General features: G+C 51.7%; 1 protein-coding gene across 1 annotated transcript in view; it reads left to right on the top strand.

Moving 5' to 3' along the window:
- EGFR (epidermal growth factor receptor) overlaps positions 1-13,774 on the top strand; it is a 225,344-nt gene that overhangs the window by 187,408 nt on the left and 24,162 nt on the right. The window contains exons 18-20 of the mRNA XM_043441805.1: positions 427-549; positions 1,175-1,273; positions 6,732-6,917. Of these exons, the coding sequence (XP_043297740.1) occupies positions 427-549; positions 1,175-1,273; positions 6,732-6,917 (408 nt within the window). The remainder of the gene's footprint in view (positions 1-426; positions 550-1,174; positions 1,274-6,731; positions 6,918-13,774) is intronic.

The raw sequence follows: 13,774 nt of genomic DNA, 5'->3' as shown, positions 1-13,774 counted from the left end.
AGCCATGTCTGTGACACCATGATTTCAGGAAAAGGTCTTCAGGTGGTATCCGTGTCCATCTCTATGTCAAAGCCAGAGCCCCCAGGAGGAGGGACCCACGGCAACTTCAGCAGCATGGCTGTGCATGCTGCAATGACCACCACACAAGCTTGCCCTCCCCCCAAGCTTTCCTAGCCTGGGCACTTATTGCCCAGGAGCTGTTCTGTTCAAGGTCACCTGCTTGGGAGGACGTGGGAGTTGTCAGTCCCGCTTCTTTCACTGTCTCTCCGCAGGTTCCCTGGAACAGGTGTCCCCGTCTGGGGAGTGACCAGGGCAAGTTCTCTGGGCCAGAGCATGAACACGCCTCCTGCCACATGGCATCAGGAGCTGCCACCCTGTCCTTGGGCCAGACAGGCAGGCATCAGCTCTTCCCCTTGTCTCTCACAGCTCGTGGAGCCTCTGACGCCCAGCGGAGAAGCTCCCAACCAAGCTCTCTTGAGGATCTTAAAGGAAACAGAATTCAAAAAGATCAAGGTGTTGGGCTCAGGAGCATTCGGCACCGTGTACAAGGTGAGCCTGAAGCTCCTGGACTCGGGTCTGGGGGGCCCCGTCCTCTGCTGTGGTCCTCATCACAGTGGAGTGCTCTTTGTGTCAGTGGGGGTTTAGGAAATTCCAGTATTTTTCTTAGGTTGTCTAGAGGAGATCTTTTATAATCAGAGTGACAAGGAAATGGTCCACTTGGGCACAGATGATTTCATGGAGGACAGGGTGAGTTTTTAGAGGATGGGTAGCATAAGTCAATCTGAAAAAGTGTGGCCTGGTCCCCTCAGGGCAGCATCCGAATAAAGCCCAACTCAAAACAGCTTCCTCTTCATTTATTTTTTCTATGCCCTCTTTGCTTAGTCTGATTTCAGTTAGGCCTGGACCCACTATCTCAGAATTCTGTACAAAATGACTCACACTGACTCTATAACTTACACTAGCTGAAGGGTTTTATCTAACTACTCTGATTGCTGGGACACGACAGCTAAAGAGCTGCTGAGCTGTCCTGACTCCCAGCCTGGGTGGCCTTGGGTGCAGAGCTGTGCCTCCTCACCCTTTGGGGTATGGCCACTAATGACACCCAGCCAGGCCAGGAGCCACATCTTACGTGTGTGACGCTGCCAGCCAATGACTTCTCCTCTTTCTGTTACAGGGACTCTGGATCCCAGAAGGCGAGAAGGTTAAAATTCCTGTAGCTATCAAGGAGTTAAGAGAAGCCACATCTCCAAAAGCCAACAAGGAAATTCTCGATGTGAGTTTCTGTTTTGTTCTCTGGGCTATCTGCAGGCCTGGACATCAGAAGCTACCTCTTCTCGTGGATGGCAGCTCATTTCTGTGTTTTAGACTTTTCGTCACCACATTCTAAATGGTCACTTTTTGCTTTTGCTGTATTTGTTCCTTTTGGCTACACAGTTGGTATAATTCTCTCTCATAGAGATGACTCGCTCTTCTATTCTCTTAACACCCCGAAAGGGTGGGAACCTGTGGTCCCTGGGCATCCGCCACGGGCTGGTGGCTTCCCCCTGCCATCTCAGGGATGCCTCTGGCCGGCCTGTGGTGCTGTAGGTGTTGTGTTCAGCATGCCTCGGGAGAGAAGCAGAAGCATGAGGCAGCCTGCTTGGGGTCACACAGCTGGGTGGGTTTCCAGCCCCTGGTTACTTCTGACTCTGAAATGCGTGTTCGTTTTCTTCCACCAAATATCTCATCTTTGAAATGGCTTTTTAAAGGTGCCTAGGATTAACAGTATCATGCTCCATAAACTCTATAATCTGTTGCTCCCCTTCTGTACTTTTTCTCAAAATAAGTTAAATGTTACTTCTAGTGTCTGCTGAGTGCTGCTTTATGGAGTCCTTGAAATACTCCATAAGGTTATTATTGTTAATATGCTTTTACTTTAGATTCTGTTGAACTTTTCCTGTCTTCCTTTGGACCCTCGCTAGCCAGTGAGGGCTCTGCATGGTCTTAGAAAGAGGCTGGAAGAAGGAGGGGCCAGCCTGGCGTTGGCAGAACCTCCTGCAGGTAGAAGCTCAGAAGTTCTAGGGGATGCACGCTTGTGGGCCCGCCACCACTTGCTGTGGGTGGATGTGGGTTTTTCTTGCTCTTCTCCCCAAGCAGAGCCAGTAAAAGAAGAGGTGGAGGGGCTCAACAGTGAGTCAGGAGAACAGTCAATGAAAAAGGAAACTGACTGCCTTCACTGACACAGAAATCTAGAGAACTTAGTTCATCTTGCAGCCAAGAAGGACAAAGGTCAAACGTAATATTTCCCCACTCATATCTAACCGACAGAATAATATGGTAAGCAAAGCAAACAGGCCTTTTTAAAAATGTGTTCAGACACTGAGCTTCCCAGGAGGAAATCCTCTCCATCTGCATTTCTCCAGGCAGCCTTCCCTCCTTTCATTTTGCAGCAGGGAAGTCCCACTGCAGTATTTTCTTTGTGAAGGATGAATTATTAATGCAGTGCAACAGGAAATCTCACACATTGATGATATGCTTATCAAGCCAAGTTATCTTTCATTTTAGCAGTTTACGAATTAATGTGGAGTCTGTTAATATAATATCAGCTCCTATTTACATAAACCGTAAGAAGCGTAACAAGCAGGCCATTTGTGAAGTCTCTTCACTTAAAACCTCTAGCTCCTTCTCCTACACAGTTAAAAAGAAAATATTTTAGCAGAATTTGCTTCCTTAATTCACTTTTTACTCATTCAAGACATTCTAATAACTTTCACAAAATGTGAGTTTTGACAATATTCTCTGTGCAGAGTAAGGGCAGTTTTGAAGGTAGTAGCAATACTTTGGGGAAGAAGTAGTTTCTCTGAAAAGGACACTCCAGGACCCCTAAAACTGGAGGAAATCTGCTTTCATGGCACAGGGGTAGGGTAGAAAATAGAGAAAGTGAAGACTTAGAAATAAAGTGTTGAAAGCCGTATTTGCCTCTTGCTCTGTCTTTGGGCGCCTCTCCTTCTGTCCCTCTGACCCACCCCTGCTTTCTTCTTTCTGCTCTGACACCTACCCTGTGGCTGTTCTGGGAGAGGACAGTGGCCTGAGGCCTTCTTCTGCTTGTCCTGAAGCTCCGTCTGCCCCACAGATACGGAGCCACCCTCGTAGGGTGGGTGCTGCCATGGGGAGCCCCTAAGGGACGGGAAAACTAAAGCACAGGCCAGTTTCAACACTGCGTTAAAGGGCAAGTTAATGCCGCGACCAGGCTGCCCAGGGGGCCGAGTGTGGGCTTGGCTCACACGCACTTGTAAGTGGCTCCAGCTTCCCATGCTTTCATTCCCCTGCCCAGGCCAGCACTGAGGCCCGGCACACATGCCCTCTGCCCCGGTGCAGCGTGCCATCAGTGGTGGCCTAGGTACTGGGACGCTTCAGAAGTATTCTTAAAGCTGGGCATATGCCTCTCCTGCAGGAGTTTAATGTTTAGTGAAATCCCTTTTCCCCAGTCCTTAACATAAACTAGTTCACAGATGAGGGAGACAGGCAAGAAAGAAGGCCCAAACAATCATTTCGACAACTGGACAAAATAATAGATTTTCAAGGTCGCCAAGCCTCAGAGGCTCTGCTGCCACGTGACTCTGACCTCAGCCTTGGGAGCCTCTGAGCGTGGGTTCTGCCTGCCAGTCTGCAGACTGATCAGAGATGGGGAGGAATACCAAGCATTCTTGCTGAAGGTCACAGAGCACCTTTGAGATTCCCAGATAAACAGCTAAGAACAAAGCTCACGTTAACTCCTGCACACGCTGAAGAGGACACGTGACTAGGCAGCATCCCCAGGGAGCCCGGGCCTCGCGGTGCAGAAGGGACAGCCTAGGCCTGCGCGGTACCAGATCTTCACAGGAGCTAGGGCCTGGCAGGGCTCCAGGCTCTGGGTGGCCCACACCCACACCCGTGCTCCACTCCCTGCACCCTGGGTCAGCTCCTCACGGCCTGCAGCAGATGGGCCGCTCAGACTGCTCTGCTCTGCGGATTTTTCTCCCCTCTGAAGCGAGTACAACATGTTTCCAAATCTCAACCAGATCTTGAGAAAATAGAAACAGCCAGAGGATTTCTTTGGTGTTATGGTTGTACAGTTTCCCAGACTCGGGGGAGAGATGTGATTTCTGCTTTTCTGGCAATCGCATGGCCTATTAATTTTTTCATAGACTTTCTTTTTTTTTTTTTTTTTTTTTAGACTTTCTAGTCTAAATTTAGGGTGGGCACAGAAAGAGCATGCAGAACAGATTCATTTACATGCTCTGTGTTATAAGGTCTAGAGCTTTCACTCAGCAAGTCTTCCCTGGTCTGTGGGGTGAGTTAGCAGCAGGGAGGGCAACTGAGGGGCCCTGGAGGCCAGCGGCCTGGGGTGGGAAGACTCTAGTGGGCCCAGTCCTGACAAGAAGTGTGATCTTGGACATGGTTCACTGGGTCTCAGTTTCCTCTTCAGACGAATAATAGCTTCAGGAGGAACCACTTGCCTGCCTTCTCCAGTCCTAAATTTTTATCAGTTGTTTTTGTTGTTTAGTTGCTAATTGTATGTAACTGTTTATGACCCCATGGACAGAAGCACAGCAGGCTTCCCTGTCCTTCACCATCTCCCCAAGTTGGCTTAAACTCACGTCCACTGTCAGTGATGCCACTATCTCATTATTTGTCACCCCCTTCTCCTCCTGCCCTCAATCTTTCCCAGCATCAGGGTCTTTTCCAGTGAGTCAACTCTACGCATCAGGTGGCCAAAGTTCAGCATCAGTCCTTCCAGTGAATATGCAGGGTTGATTTCCTTTAGGATTGACTGGTTGATCTCCTTGCAGTCCAAGGGACTCTCAGGAGTCTTCTCCAGCACCACAATTCAAAAGCATCAGTAGCTTTTTATCAGTAGCCCTCCAAAAGAGGAAGAGCTGTCTGAATGTCCATAGTATAAATGTCTACTCTGCCCTTTAACATTGTGATGCTGCGTTTACAACCAGAGGAGAAGGGCCACCTGCCCATGAAGGTGGGGTACCACCCACTCAGGATGCTTGTTCTAAAGCAAGGAGCAGAGCTGCAGTCTCTCTGGTTCATGAAAGTGACAGGGTCTCTGATTTGTGTGACTTCAGTGTAGTTCAGCTGTGATGTTTCTGAGGTATGTCTGTGCCTAGAGGTGTGTCAGGCAGCACGGGAACACCACAGGGGAACAGGTGTTGGGGAGAGGGAGACAGTAGACAATTCCCCCTCCCTGCAGCTCACACAACGTACCCGCCGGGATGGGTCCAAGAGTCAGCATTTCCGGCAATTTTGCCAGCAGCACTGAGCCTGCTGCCCTGAGTGAACAACTGCAAGAAGCAGGAACGTTTAGCTTAGGTGGGAGTCAGGGAGGCCCCCGGAGGAGGGGTCAGCCAGGGAAGGTGGAGGTGGAGGGGCATCGCGGACAAAGCCCCTGCAGGGGCAGGTATGGGAGAGCAATGAGCAGGTGGAGCGGCGGGGCCTGTGGGAGGAGAGGCGCAGCGCGGCGACGGGGCCTCCCTGGGACAGTGAGGCCTGGGGAGGGGTTACCGCAGACGCTGGTGGTTAGGACAGTGAGGACGCTTGTGTTTCGGACTCTGCGTTCGCCGCAGTCCCTCCACCCACCTGCTGTCCCCACTGTCCGCTCCTGAGGCACAGCCCCCGGCAGCCCCTCAGGTGCCTTCGCCTCCCAGGCTGCATCGGCTTCTGCACAGGGAGCCCACCCCCGATCACATCAGTGGGCAGAGCAGGAAAGGCGCTTCTGAACCTTCTCTTGGAGGCGAGGTGGTCCCTTTTGTGTCTGTATAAAAGATCAGCATCCTTGTATTCTAAAGGGAAAGAGATTGAGTCTATTGGTAGAAATTTAGGGTTCCCTAATTAGACAAAAACAAGCCCCAGCTATGTGCTTGGTTTAAATGAAGTCAGCTTCTTCCAGCCAAGGATAGCAGGAGAGTTAAAATGAAATCCATAGTCGTGGGTCTGTGTCAGGCCCCTGCCCTGGCCACCTCTGAGTCAGCAGGGGTAGGGTTGGGGGAAGTGGTTTTCCTTTCCCAAAACTGCGGCCGGCAACACAGACCACCTCTTAAGAGATGCATCCTGGGCCGCCCACAGAGTTTGCGATCACTGCAGGTGTAACGTCCTCTCTCCGCTTCAGAGCCGGCACATGTTCACAGAAAGGCCTTCTTTCTCCGCTGTGTGTGGTGGAGTTGCCTGTGGTCCCAGCAGTGTTGGGGGCGGAGTGGTGGATGGGGGGGCTCCTCCTCTCTGCCCGCCACAGAGGAGGAGACGTGAGGACTGCCCTCCCAGAGCTCTCACCATCACCTCGGTGCCCATGGTGAGGCTTCCGGAGTCAGTGGCCAGGTCATCATCAGGATGTGGGTTGCCACCCACCCCGACAGCATTTTAAACTGAGGCATCTTTGGCTCTGAGGCGGAGGTCCTCATAATGACTCAGCATCACCCAAACCTGGGGTCATCAGGTCTTGTTTTCACCCAGCACTTTGCCAGTGGCGAGCACTGCCAGGGTCTCTCCGAATGCCACCTGTAGTCAGAGGGTGCCGCCGCCCACCAGATGTCTGGGCACTGCCTGGCCTCACATGCCTGTATGAATATCCGCTGCTCTAGATGTTTCATGCGCCCATTTCCACACTTAAACCCAAGTTGGGTTTTTAGTCTAGGAAGGGTCTGCCTGCTTGTTCCCTGGCCGTGGCGGGGAGCCGCGCTCACGTGCCTTCTCCCCCTCTCCCGCAGGAGGCCTATGTGATGGCCAGCGTGGACAACCCCCACGTGTGCCGCCTGCTGGGCATCTGCCTGACCTCCACAGTGCAGCTCATCACACAGCTCATGCCCTTCGGCTGCCTGCTCGACTACGTCCGCGAGCACAAGGACAACATCGGCTCCCAGTACCTGCTCAACTGGTGTGTGCAGATCGCAAAGGTAACGCGCGGGCAGCCAGCGCTGAGAGCGGCAGGCAGGGCCAGAAAGCAGGGCCGGCAGCTGCCTCTGCGTGCTTCTGTGCCCTCACCTCCTGGGCTGATGTGATCTTTAGGGGGAGCCCCAAAGAACCGCGGCAAGGGGCAAAAAGAACAACCCGGAAGTCAACAGTTACATTCTCCATCCTAGGAAAGCAGAGAGTTTGTCAGGAGGGGCGTGTGTGTGCGTGCGCGTGCGTGCATGGACACAGCATAGCCTTTATTTTGGATTACATTGAATTGATTGTCTTTGACATCAGGTGGGTGCCTCTCCCACTCCACATTGAAAATCTAATTATTCGGCTACATTTGCACAGTTGGGTGCTCTCAGAATGGTTGGAGTTAGTGTCTTATTTCCCTGGCATTCTTTTTGCTGAATACTGTGTTAATTTGTAGCAGAGGATGAGGTACGGCTTTCACGCAGGCGGAACTGGTAGCAGAATCAGCAAACCAGCCCACGTGAGGCAGACGGGTGGCAGAGTGCTGGGTGGACAGGCAGGTGCTGGCCCTGATGTGTGCTGGCAGGAGGCAAGCAGACGCTGCTTCTGCTTCCTGAGGCCCCTCACACGATTCCGCTGTCAACAGGCTGGAGCTGGGGAGGGCCTGGTGGGGGCGGTGAGCTGAGCGCCAGGTGTTTCGCTGCTCATATGGCCTCACAAGGACTTTCTTTCATCTCAGATCTCTCCCTCTTGATCACAGCACTGCGTCAGTTATTTGCAGCCCAACTTGCTAATTCTGTTTCTTCTAACAGTGGGTATACCTTTCACTCAGTTGAATGAATGGAATCTGTGGCCGAATCCTGCCCCAACGCCCTCAGCCCTGGAGAGCAGGTATTAGCTCGAGGAGACCAGGGAGGCAGAGAGCCCCTCGTCTCCCAGCCCTGGCAAGTCCTGCTTGCTCCTCTCACCCAGGGCAGCAGTGCAGCTCGGTCCTGTGGATTTACAGTTCTCCTCCCGGAGCTGAGGGGCTCCACAGGCTGTCAGGCAGCAGGCTGCCTCCTGGGAAAGCAGACAGCAGCGTGCCGCTGTTCTTCTGTCTCAGCCAGAGCCCCAGAGGCTCCAGCACCCCAGGAGTGGGAGAGCGCCTTCTCAGACCCCTGCCCATCACCCAGTGCTCCTGTGATTCCCACGGCCGCAACCCTGGTTTCAGAGCAGAGGACTCAGGTGGCCGCGCTGAACAGTGGTCCTCATAGCCTGTGCGCCTCAGTGGTGCGGTCTCAAGAAGACGCAGTTACTTCTGTGTCTGACTGCGTTAGCTTCCTAGGGCTGCCTCCAAAGACCAGGACAGACTTGCTGGCTTTCCACAGTGGAAACTTCTCTCACAGTTCTGGAGGTTGGAAGTCCGGAGTCAAGGTGTCAGCAGGGCCGTGGCCCCTGTGGAGGCTCTTAGGGAGAATTCTTCCTCCCTTCCTCAGCTCTGGTGGCTCCAAGCATCCCCGGCTTGTGGCAGCACCACTCCCAATCTCTGCCCACATCTTCACGTGGCCTCCTTCCCTGGGTCTGAGTCCAGATCACCCTCTCTCTTAAAAGGTACCAGTCATTTCTAAATCCAGGATGATTTTGTCTCAAGATCTTTTAATTAGATCTGCAGAACCCTGTGTCTGAGCTCACATTCTGGGTTTCTGGGTAGACGTGAAATTTTGGAGACACTATTCAGCCCAGTGGCTGATGTGGGGGAGGAGGTCATTAGCCTGGCATAGGCTTCACTGAACACACACTCTTTCCTGGAGGTATATTCATGTCCTGATCTCTGACCTCAGAAATTCTTCCTTAGTCTCCTCCCTGATAATCTGAGGCAGGAGAATGACCAAAGTTATCCCCCTCCACGCCAGGCAGTCTCTAGTACCTTGCTGAGCTTGCTCTACTTTTTTTTTTTTTTAACACCTTTTGCTTCCTGGGAAGATCTGGTTTATATACTTGTTTACTTGACACTGGGAGGGAGGTGAGCTCTGTTAGTCGTGTGCCGACTGCTGCCCACGTGGGGCCAGGCGTCCAGAATGCCGCACGCCTGAGCTGTCTGCTCCTGCCTGATGGGAGAGCGCAGCTCTCCAGGTGCCCCGATGTTTAGCATTCTAATCGTCTTGTGTCAATTTGCAGCTTCACAAAAGTGAATTTTTATGTGAGGGGACACACGGCCTTGGCAAGTTCTGCCCAGTTACAGGACTGAGCATGTAACTCTGGGGGAGTCACAGCTCAGTTCTGGCTTTTACCAGGCAAGTTGTCTTGGTGGTAAAGAACCCACCTGCCAGTGCCGGAGGCATAAGAGACATTGGTTCGATCCCTGGGTCGGGAAGAATCCCCTGGAAGAGGAAATGGCTACCCACTGCAGTATTCTTACTTGAAGAATCCCATGAACAGAGGAGCCTGGCGGGCTACAGCCCATCAGGTCACAAGAAGTTGAACACAGCTTGGGGACTGAGCAGGCGAGTTGTCTCTGCACCTGGTCTCCGAGGTTGAGCCGAGACAGAGAAGACAGTCCACGGAGCCCCTGCGAAGCGCCTGCTCAGACCCCAGGATGCAGCCCATGCTCACTCCTCTGGTTTTTCCCCGCACTTTGACTGATTTAGGTTAGTGACTAAAATCTCAGCTGAAACATTATCATATTCTAGTCCTATATCGACTCTCTTTCCTTAGAGCAGCATCTCCTGGTTTTGTTCCTTTCTTATTCATGAGGTTTTCCCCTTCTTTCTTTGGCAACCCCACATTCCGATCTGCCTGGGCACAGAGACTGTATAGGAAGCTCGTTTGACCCCAAAGTCAGCCTTCTACGGCCTGAGGAAGAGCCAACACCTGACCATGGCAGGTCCTGCCCACCGCAGGACAACTCCGCTCTGCCCCGACCCTGCTCAGCCCTGAGCTTCCAAAGTTCCTGAGTTGAGTTCCCAGGGCCTGAGACTTTCCCAGGATAGTGCTCTATATAATATTATTCAGAATTTCACCCTGTTATTTAAATCCACGGCTCTGCCTGTTGTACTCTGTTTAAGATCATTTTCCTCTGAAGTCATTCACGCTGCAGCTGTTGTTAACTTTTGTCTATGATGGCGCTGCTTTCTGCTTCAGCAGAGAAACCTCACCATTGTACTTGCACGCTGTATCAATGCACCATCTATCCTGCCAGGATAGGAAAGTAATGCTCTCCTCAATTGTAAGGAGAGAAATTTGCTGTTGGGTTGGTTACTATTTACCTTAAGTGTTAAACAGTTTTCTTTGTAAAACTTAGAAGTGAAACTACCCAGGAACACTTAGTGGCTGACCAGAAACTAAACTTGCTGGTATTTTCAAAGTGGGATTTATTGACTTATAAATGTCCTCACTGATTCACAAAGGCACAGCCTCTCTTGAGAAGTTTTCCAAACATTGCTGGTGAGGCAGGCACTATTACACAGGTTTACTGTCCTCCCTAAACTGTTAGGAAGACAAGTAAAAGTATATCACCCAGGCACAAGGAAAAAGAAAAGCAGCACAGGTAGCCTGGGGGGAATTCTTGCTGGGGTTGGGAGGCCAGAGGCGCCCTTCCATACAGGGGTAGGGTAGATTCTAGACTCAGGTCTCAGCAGGCTGTGGTCCCATCACCCGCTGCATGATCCCCCCGTCCTAAGCTCTCACTCACTGGGTGTAACTTAGGTGCTTCAGAAAGTGTGTCCATTCTTTCTGGCTACTTAAACTAGCTAGTCAATCCCAAAATAATTAGATGTGATGATAGTGTCATAAAATCTTAGAATCCAAAAGATGCTGCTGGACTTCAATTTAGAGAGCACTGCTTCTGTGCCAGGCTGTTCCTTGGAGCACCACAGAACGTACACTGCGAATCCTATGTAAGTCAGCTCCCCGGCCTCTCATTAATTTACTGTTTTCTCCAGCCTTTGGGACAGCAGAGCTTTCTTTCACCTAACCTGGATTAAGATCTCACAGAAGTTAGTTTTCAGGGAGATAAGTTTCAGATCTTGACCAGGCCCCAGTGAGATTTGAAGGCAGCTGTGGGGGAAGGGACATCTGGGGGAGAGGCTGTCGGAAAGAAACTGACCACAACTTGGTAAGCACCAGACTGCGCCTAGTGCATTCTATAAGGTGAGACTTGACAAGGATGAACTTCAAAAGGCATTCCATTCAAAGGATCCATTTATTAAGCACGCAGGATACTTAGTCTGGTCTCAGTGCATTTGAAAATGCCCCAGGTGTTTTCACTGTTCACACTTTTATAGGAGTTCTCAGGTCGTGTGAACAGCTAAGAGAAGACCCACCCAGGGTAGGGGAGGAAGGTGGTCCTGTGGAGAGAATGAAAATCGTGCTGGCAAAGGAGCTGTCATCCGTCACCCTCACTCGTGTGGGAGACGCTGACCATCCCTTGCAGCTCACAGGCACAGCCTCCTGTTTTGGCCCAGGGGACTCTGGCCTTTGCACCGAGGTCTGCCCTCCTTCCCCACACCTCCCAGGTTTCCTGTTCTCCAGATCAGGACTCCTAAAGGTGAGGTTCCAGGCAGCCCCAGCCCCACTGACTAACTATGCAGCTTAAGGGTGGTGATTCAGCCTCCAGCCTCCCTCCACGAGGCCAGAGAAGACTCCTCCTAAGAGCTGATTCACCTGCAAAGCACACAGCTGTGTAACACCCCTGCGCACCAGGACCACAGACAGGACAGAGACAGACAGCAGATCCAGTCACCAGATATTTTCAGTTATTTGGATTTTTTTTCATTCTTACATTGCTCCATAAAAGATTACAGTTGAGCTTAACCTAAATGATCCCTTTACATTAAGTCCTTATGAAGCCAAAAGTTGCTATATGATTAAAGCATATTCATCAACTCTTAGACATTTCGTTTAGTTACTTCTTGAGCATTTATCTGTCAGGGTCCAGTATCATGTGAAATATATATATAATTAAGACAGAATTTCTTATCTCCCCAAACTTATGAACAGGTAAGGAAAACAGATCCATACAGAGCTAACAGTACAGGAGGAAATGAGGGGGTCAGATCAGGAGAGGTGGGGACCAGACTCCCAGAGGTTGCTGAACAAGCCACATGGGGACCAGCAAGGTGGGCTCAGCCTGCCAGCCAAGCGCCAGGTATGGGGACGGCAGTGGTGAGGCAGGCGCCCCACACCCTCCGGAGTCCTGGACGTCTTGGTGCTGTGGACGGGAGTGAGAGCCAGGCCCTGCCCTGGGAGTTGTCTGAGGGAGCAGTGGGCAGTGACGGAGAGACGCTGAGGGCTGCTGAGAAACGAGGGGCAGGGCAGGAGGGGAGGGGATACCCCCCAGGGACCTGCAAGCCCAACTTCATCATGAAAGCCAAGGGCACCATGCAGGTATTTGTTCATGATCTGACTTTTGGGGAAAGTATAGCAGGACATGGCAGCAGCCTAATTCAAGGTCATGGCAAAAAGGGTGGAGTAGAGAGGAAGGATTTGGCATCCAGGAGGAAATGGTGACAATCACAGCAGCGATGGACCATTACTGGGTGCTGTCCTAAGTGCTCCATAGGGATTACCTCATTTAATCCTCTGAGTAGCCCGTCTTACATGTGCAGAGAGTGAGGTAAGGGGCTTTAACTAACGTGCCAAGGTCTCAAGCATGTAAGCAGCAAGACCAAGATTTGATCCCTGGCATCCTTGCTCCCACGTCTGTGCTTTTCCCCAGCCCTGATGTCACAGGTCAGAGTGGAGCCCCCAGACCAGTGAGCCTAGCAAGCCTCCTGTCCCGACCCAGCAGAAGCTTGGTGTCTGGAACAGGACATTCTGACACTGGCTGCCTCTCCTAAGGGCAGGCTCAGTGGTGTGGAAGCTGTGCTTCACTGTACGCTGCCAGAGCCTTCTGCCTGCCCTCCACTTCCTACTTCTGCCATCTCCGTCGTCACCAGGTCACATCCCCCTCTTCCCCTCACTGTGGTTAAAAGTCTGCTAGAAACGCAGCTCGGGTCTGCCTCTCCCTCTGGGTTCCTGCTGAGAGCTGCAGGATGCGCAGTGCCTGGGAAAGCAGTCTGTGAATCAGACCCAACCCGGGCCTGCCTTCTGCTGTGAGCGTTGTGCCAGGAGCATTTTCATGTCCCTCGTGGAGTGTCCACCGCTCTCCTGTGCCTTCAGCTCCCAGCGTGATGGGGGCTCTTCAGATCCCCGTTTAACCTCATTGTTGCAACATCCATCTTCGCTGTCCTATGTTAACTGACAAAATAAATATATTCCCTTAAACTGAAGTGAGAACCTCAGAGGAGAACCAGGGAAATGCATTTCCAAGAGGCCTCACGAGGCTTAAGCCCTGGTGTTGCTTCCTGTGGTTCTGTTTGGATTCTGAGGGTTCACGAGCAGTGTCAGGGCTCTTATCTTCGGTGCTGGTTAAAATCTTCACTGTGTGGGGCACTGAAATGGCCTTTCAAGCCCTCTGTGTTGTGTGGGACAGAAAGCAAGGCATAGAGTTTCATGTAAGTTCAAAGGAGCTTAATCTTATCCTGTAATTATCTCTGACTTTTAAATCTCTGGCTGATTGGCTGTCTGCTCCAGAACACATAAACTGCTTTCTTCTCCCCTTCCCCGAGCCTTCTCTGAGAAAACATTGCTCTGGTCCTTTAAAGATCTCAGGAGTAGGAGGAGGGGTAGGGTGGAGGTACCTTCCATTGTTACATTTACACAGCAGCACAGAGGAGCAGTGACCGCACAAGAGACTGACCCAGACTTGCCCGTGAGTGTCCAGGAGTCTCCAGCAGAGGCGTGGGTCGGCGGTGGCCTGCTGCAGGGTCGGGGACACTGAGTGTCCCAGTGCATGCACAGGACCTTTTGAAGGAGGTCACCATTATCTTCATCACCTCCACCATGGTTTACTCTCAGGTCAAAC

Source organism: Cervus canadensis, chromosome 22, assembly GCF_019320065.1.
Source record: "Cervus canadensis isolate Bull #8, Minnesota chromosome 22, ASM1932006v1, whole genome shotgun sequence".
Classification (NCBI taxonomy): domain Eukaryota; kingdom Metazoa; phylum Chordata; class Mammalia; order Artiodactyla; family Cervidae; genus Cervus; species Cervus canadensis.
The sequence above is the reverse complement of the archived record's forward strand: the minus strand, read 5'-3'. Positions and strand labels throughout refer to the sequence as shown.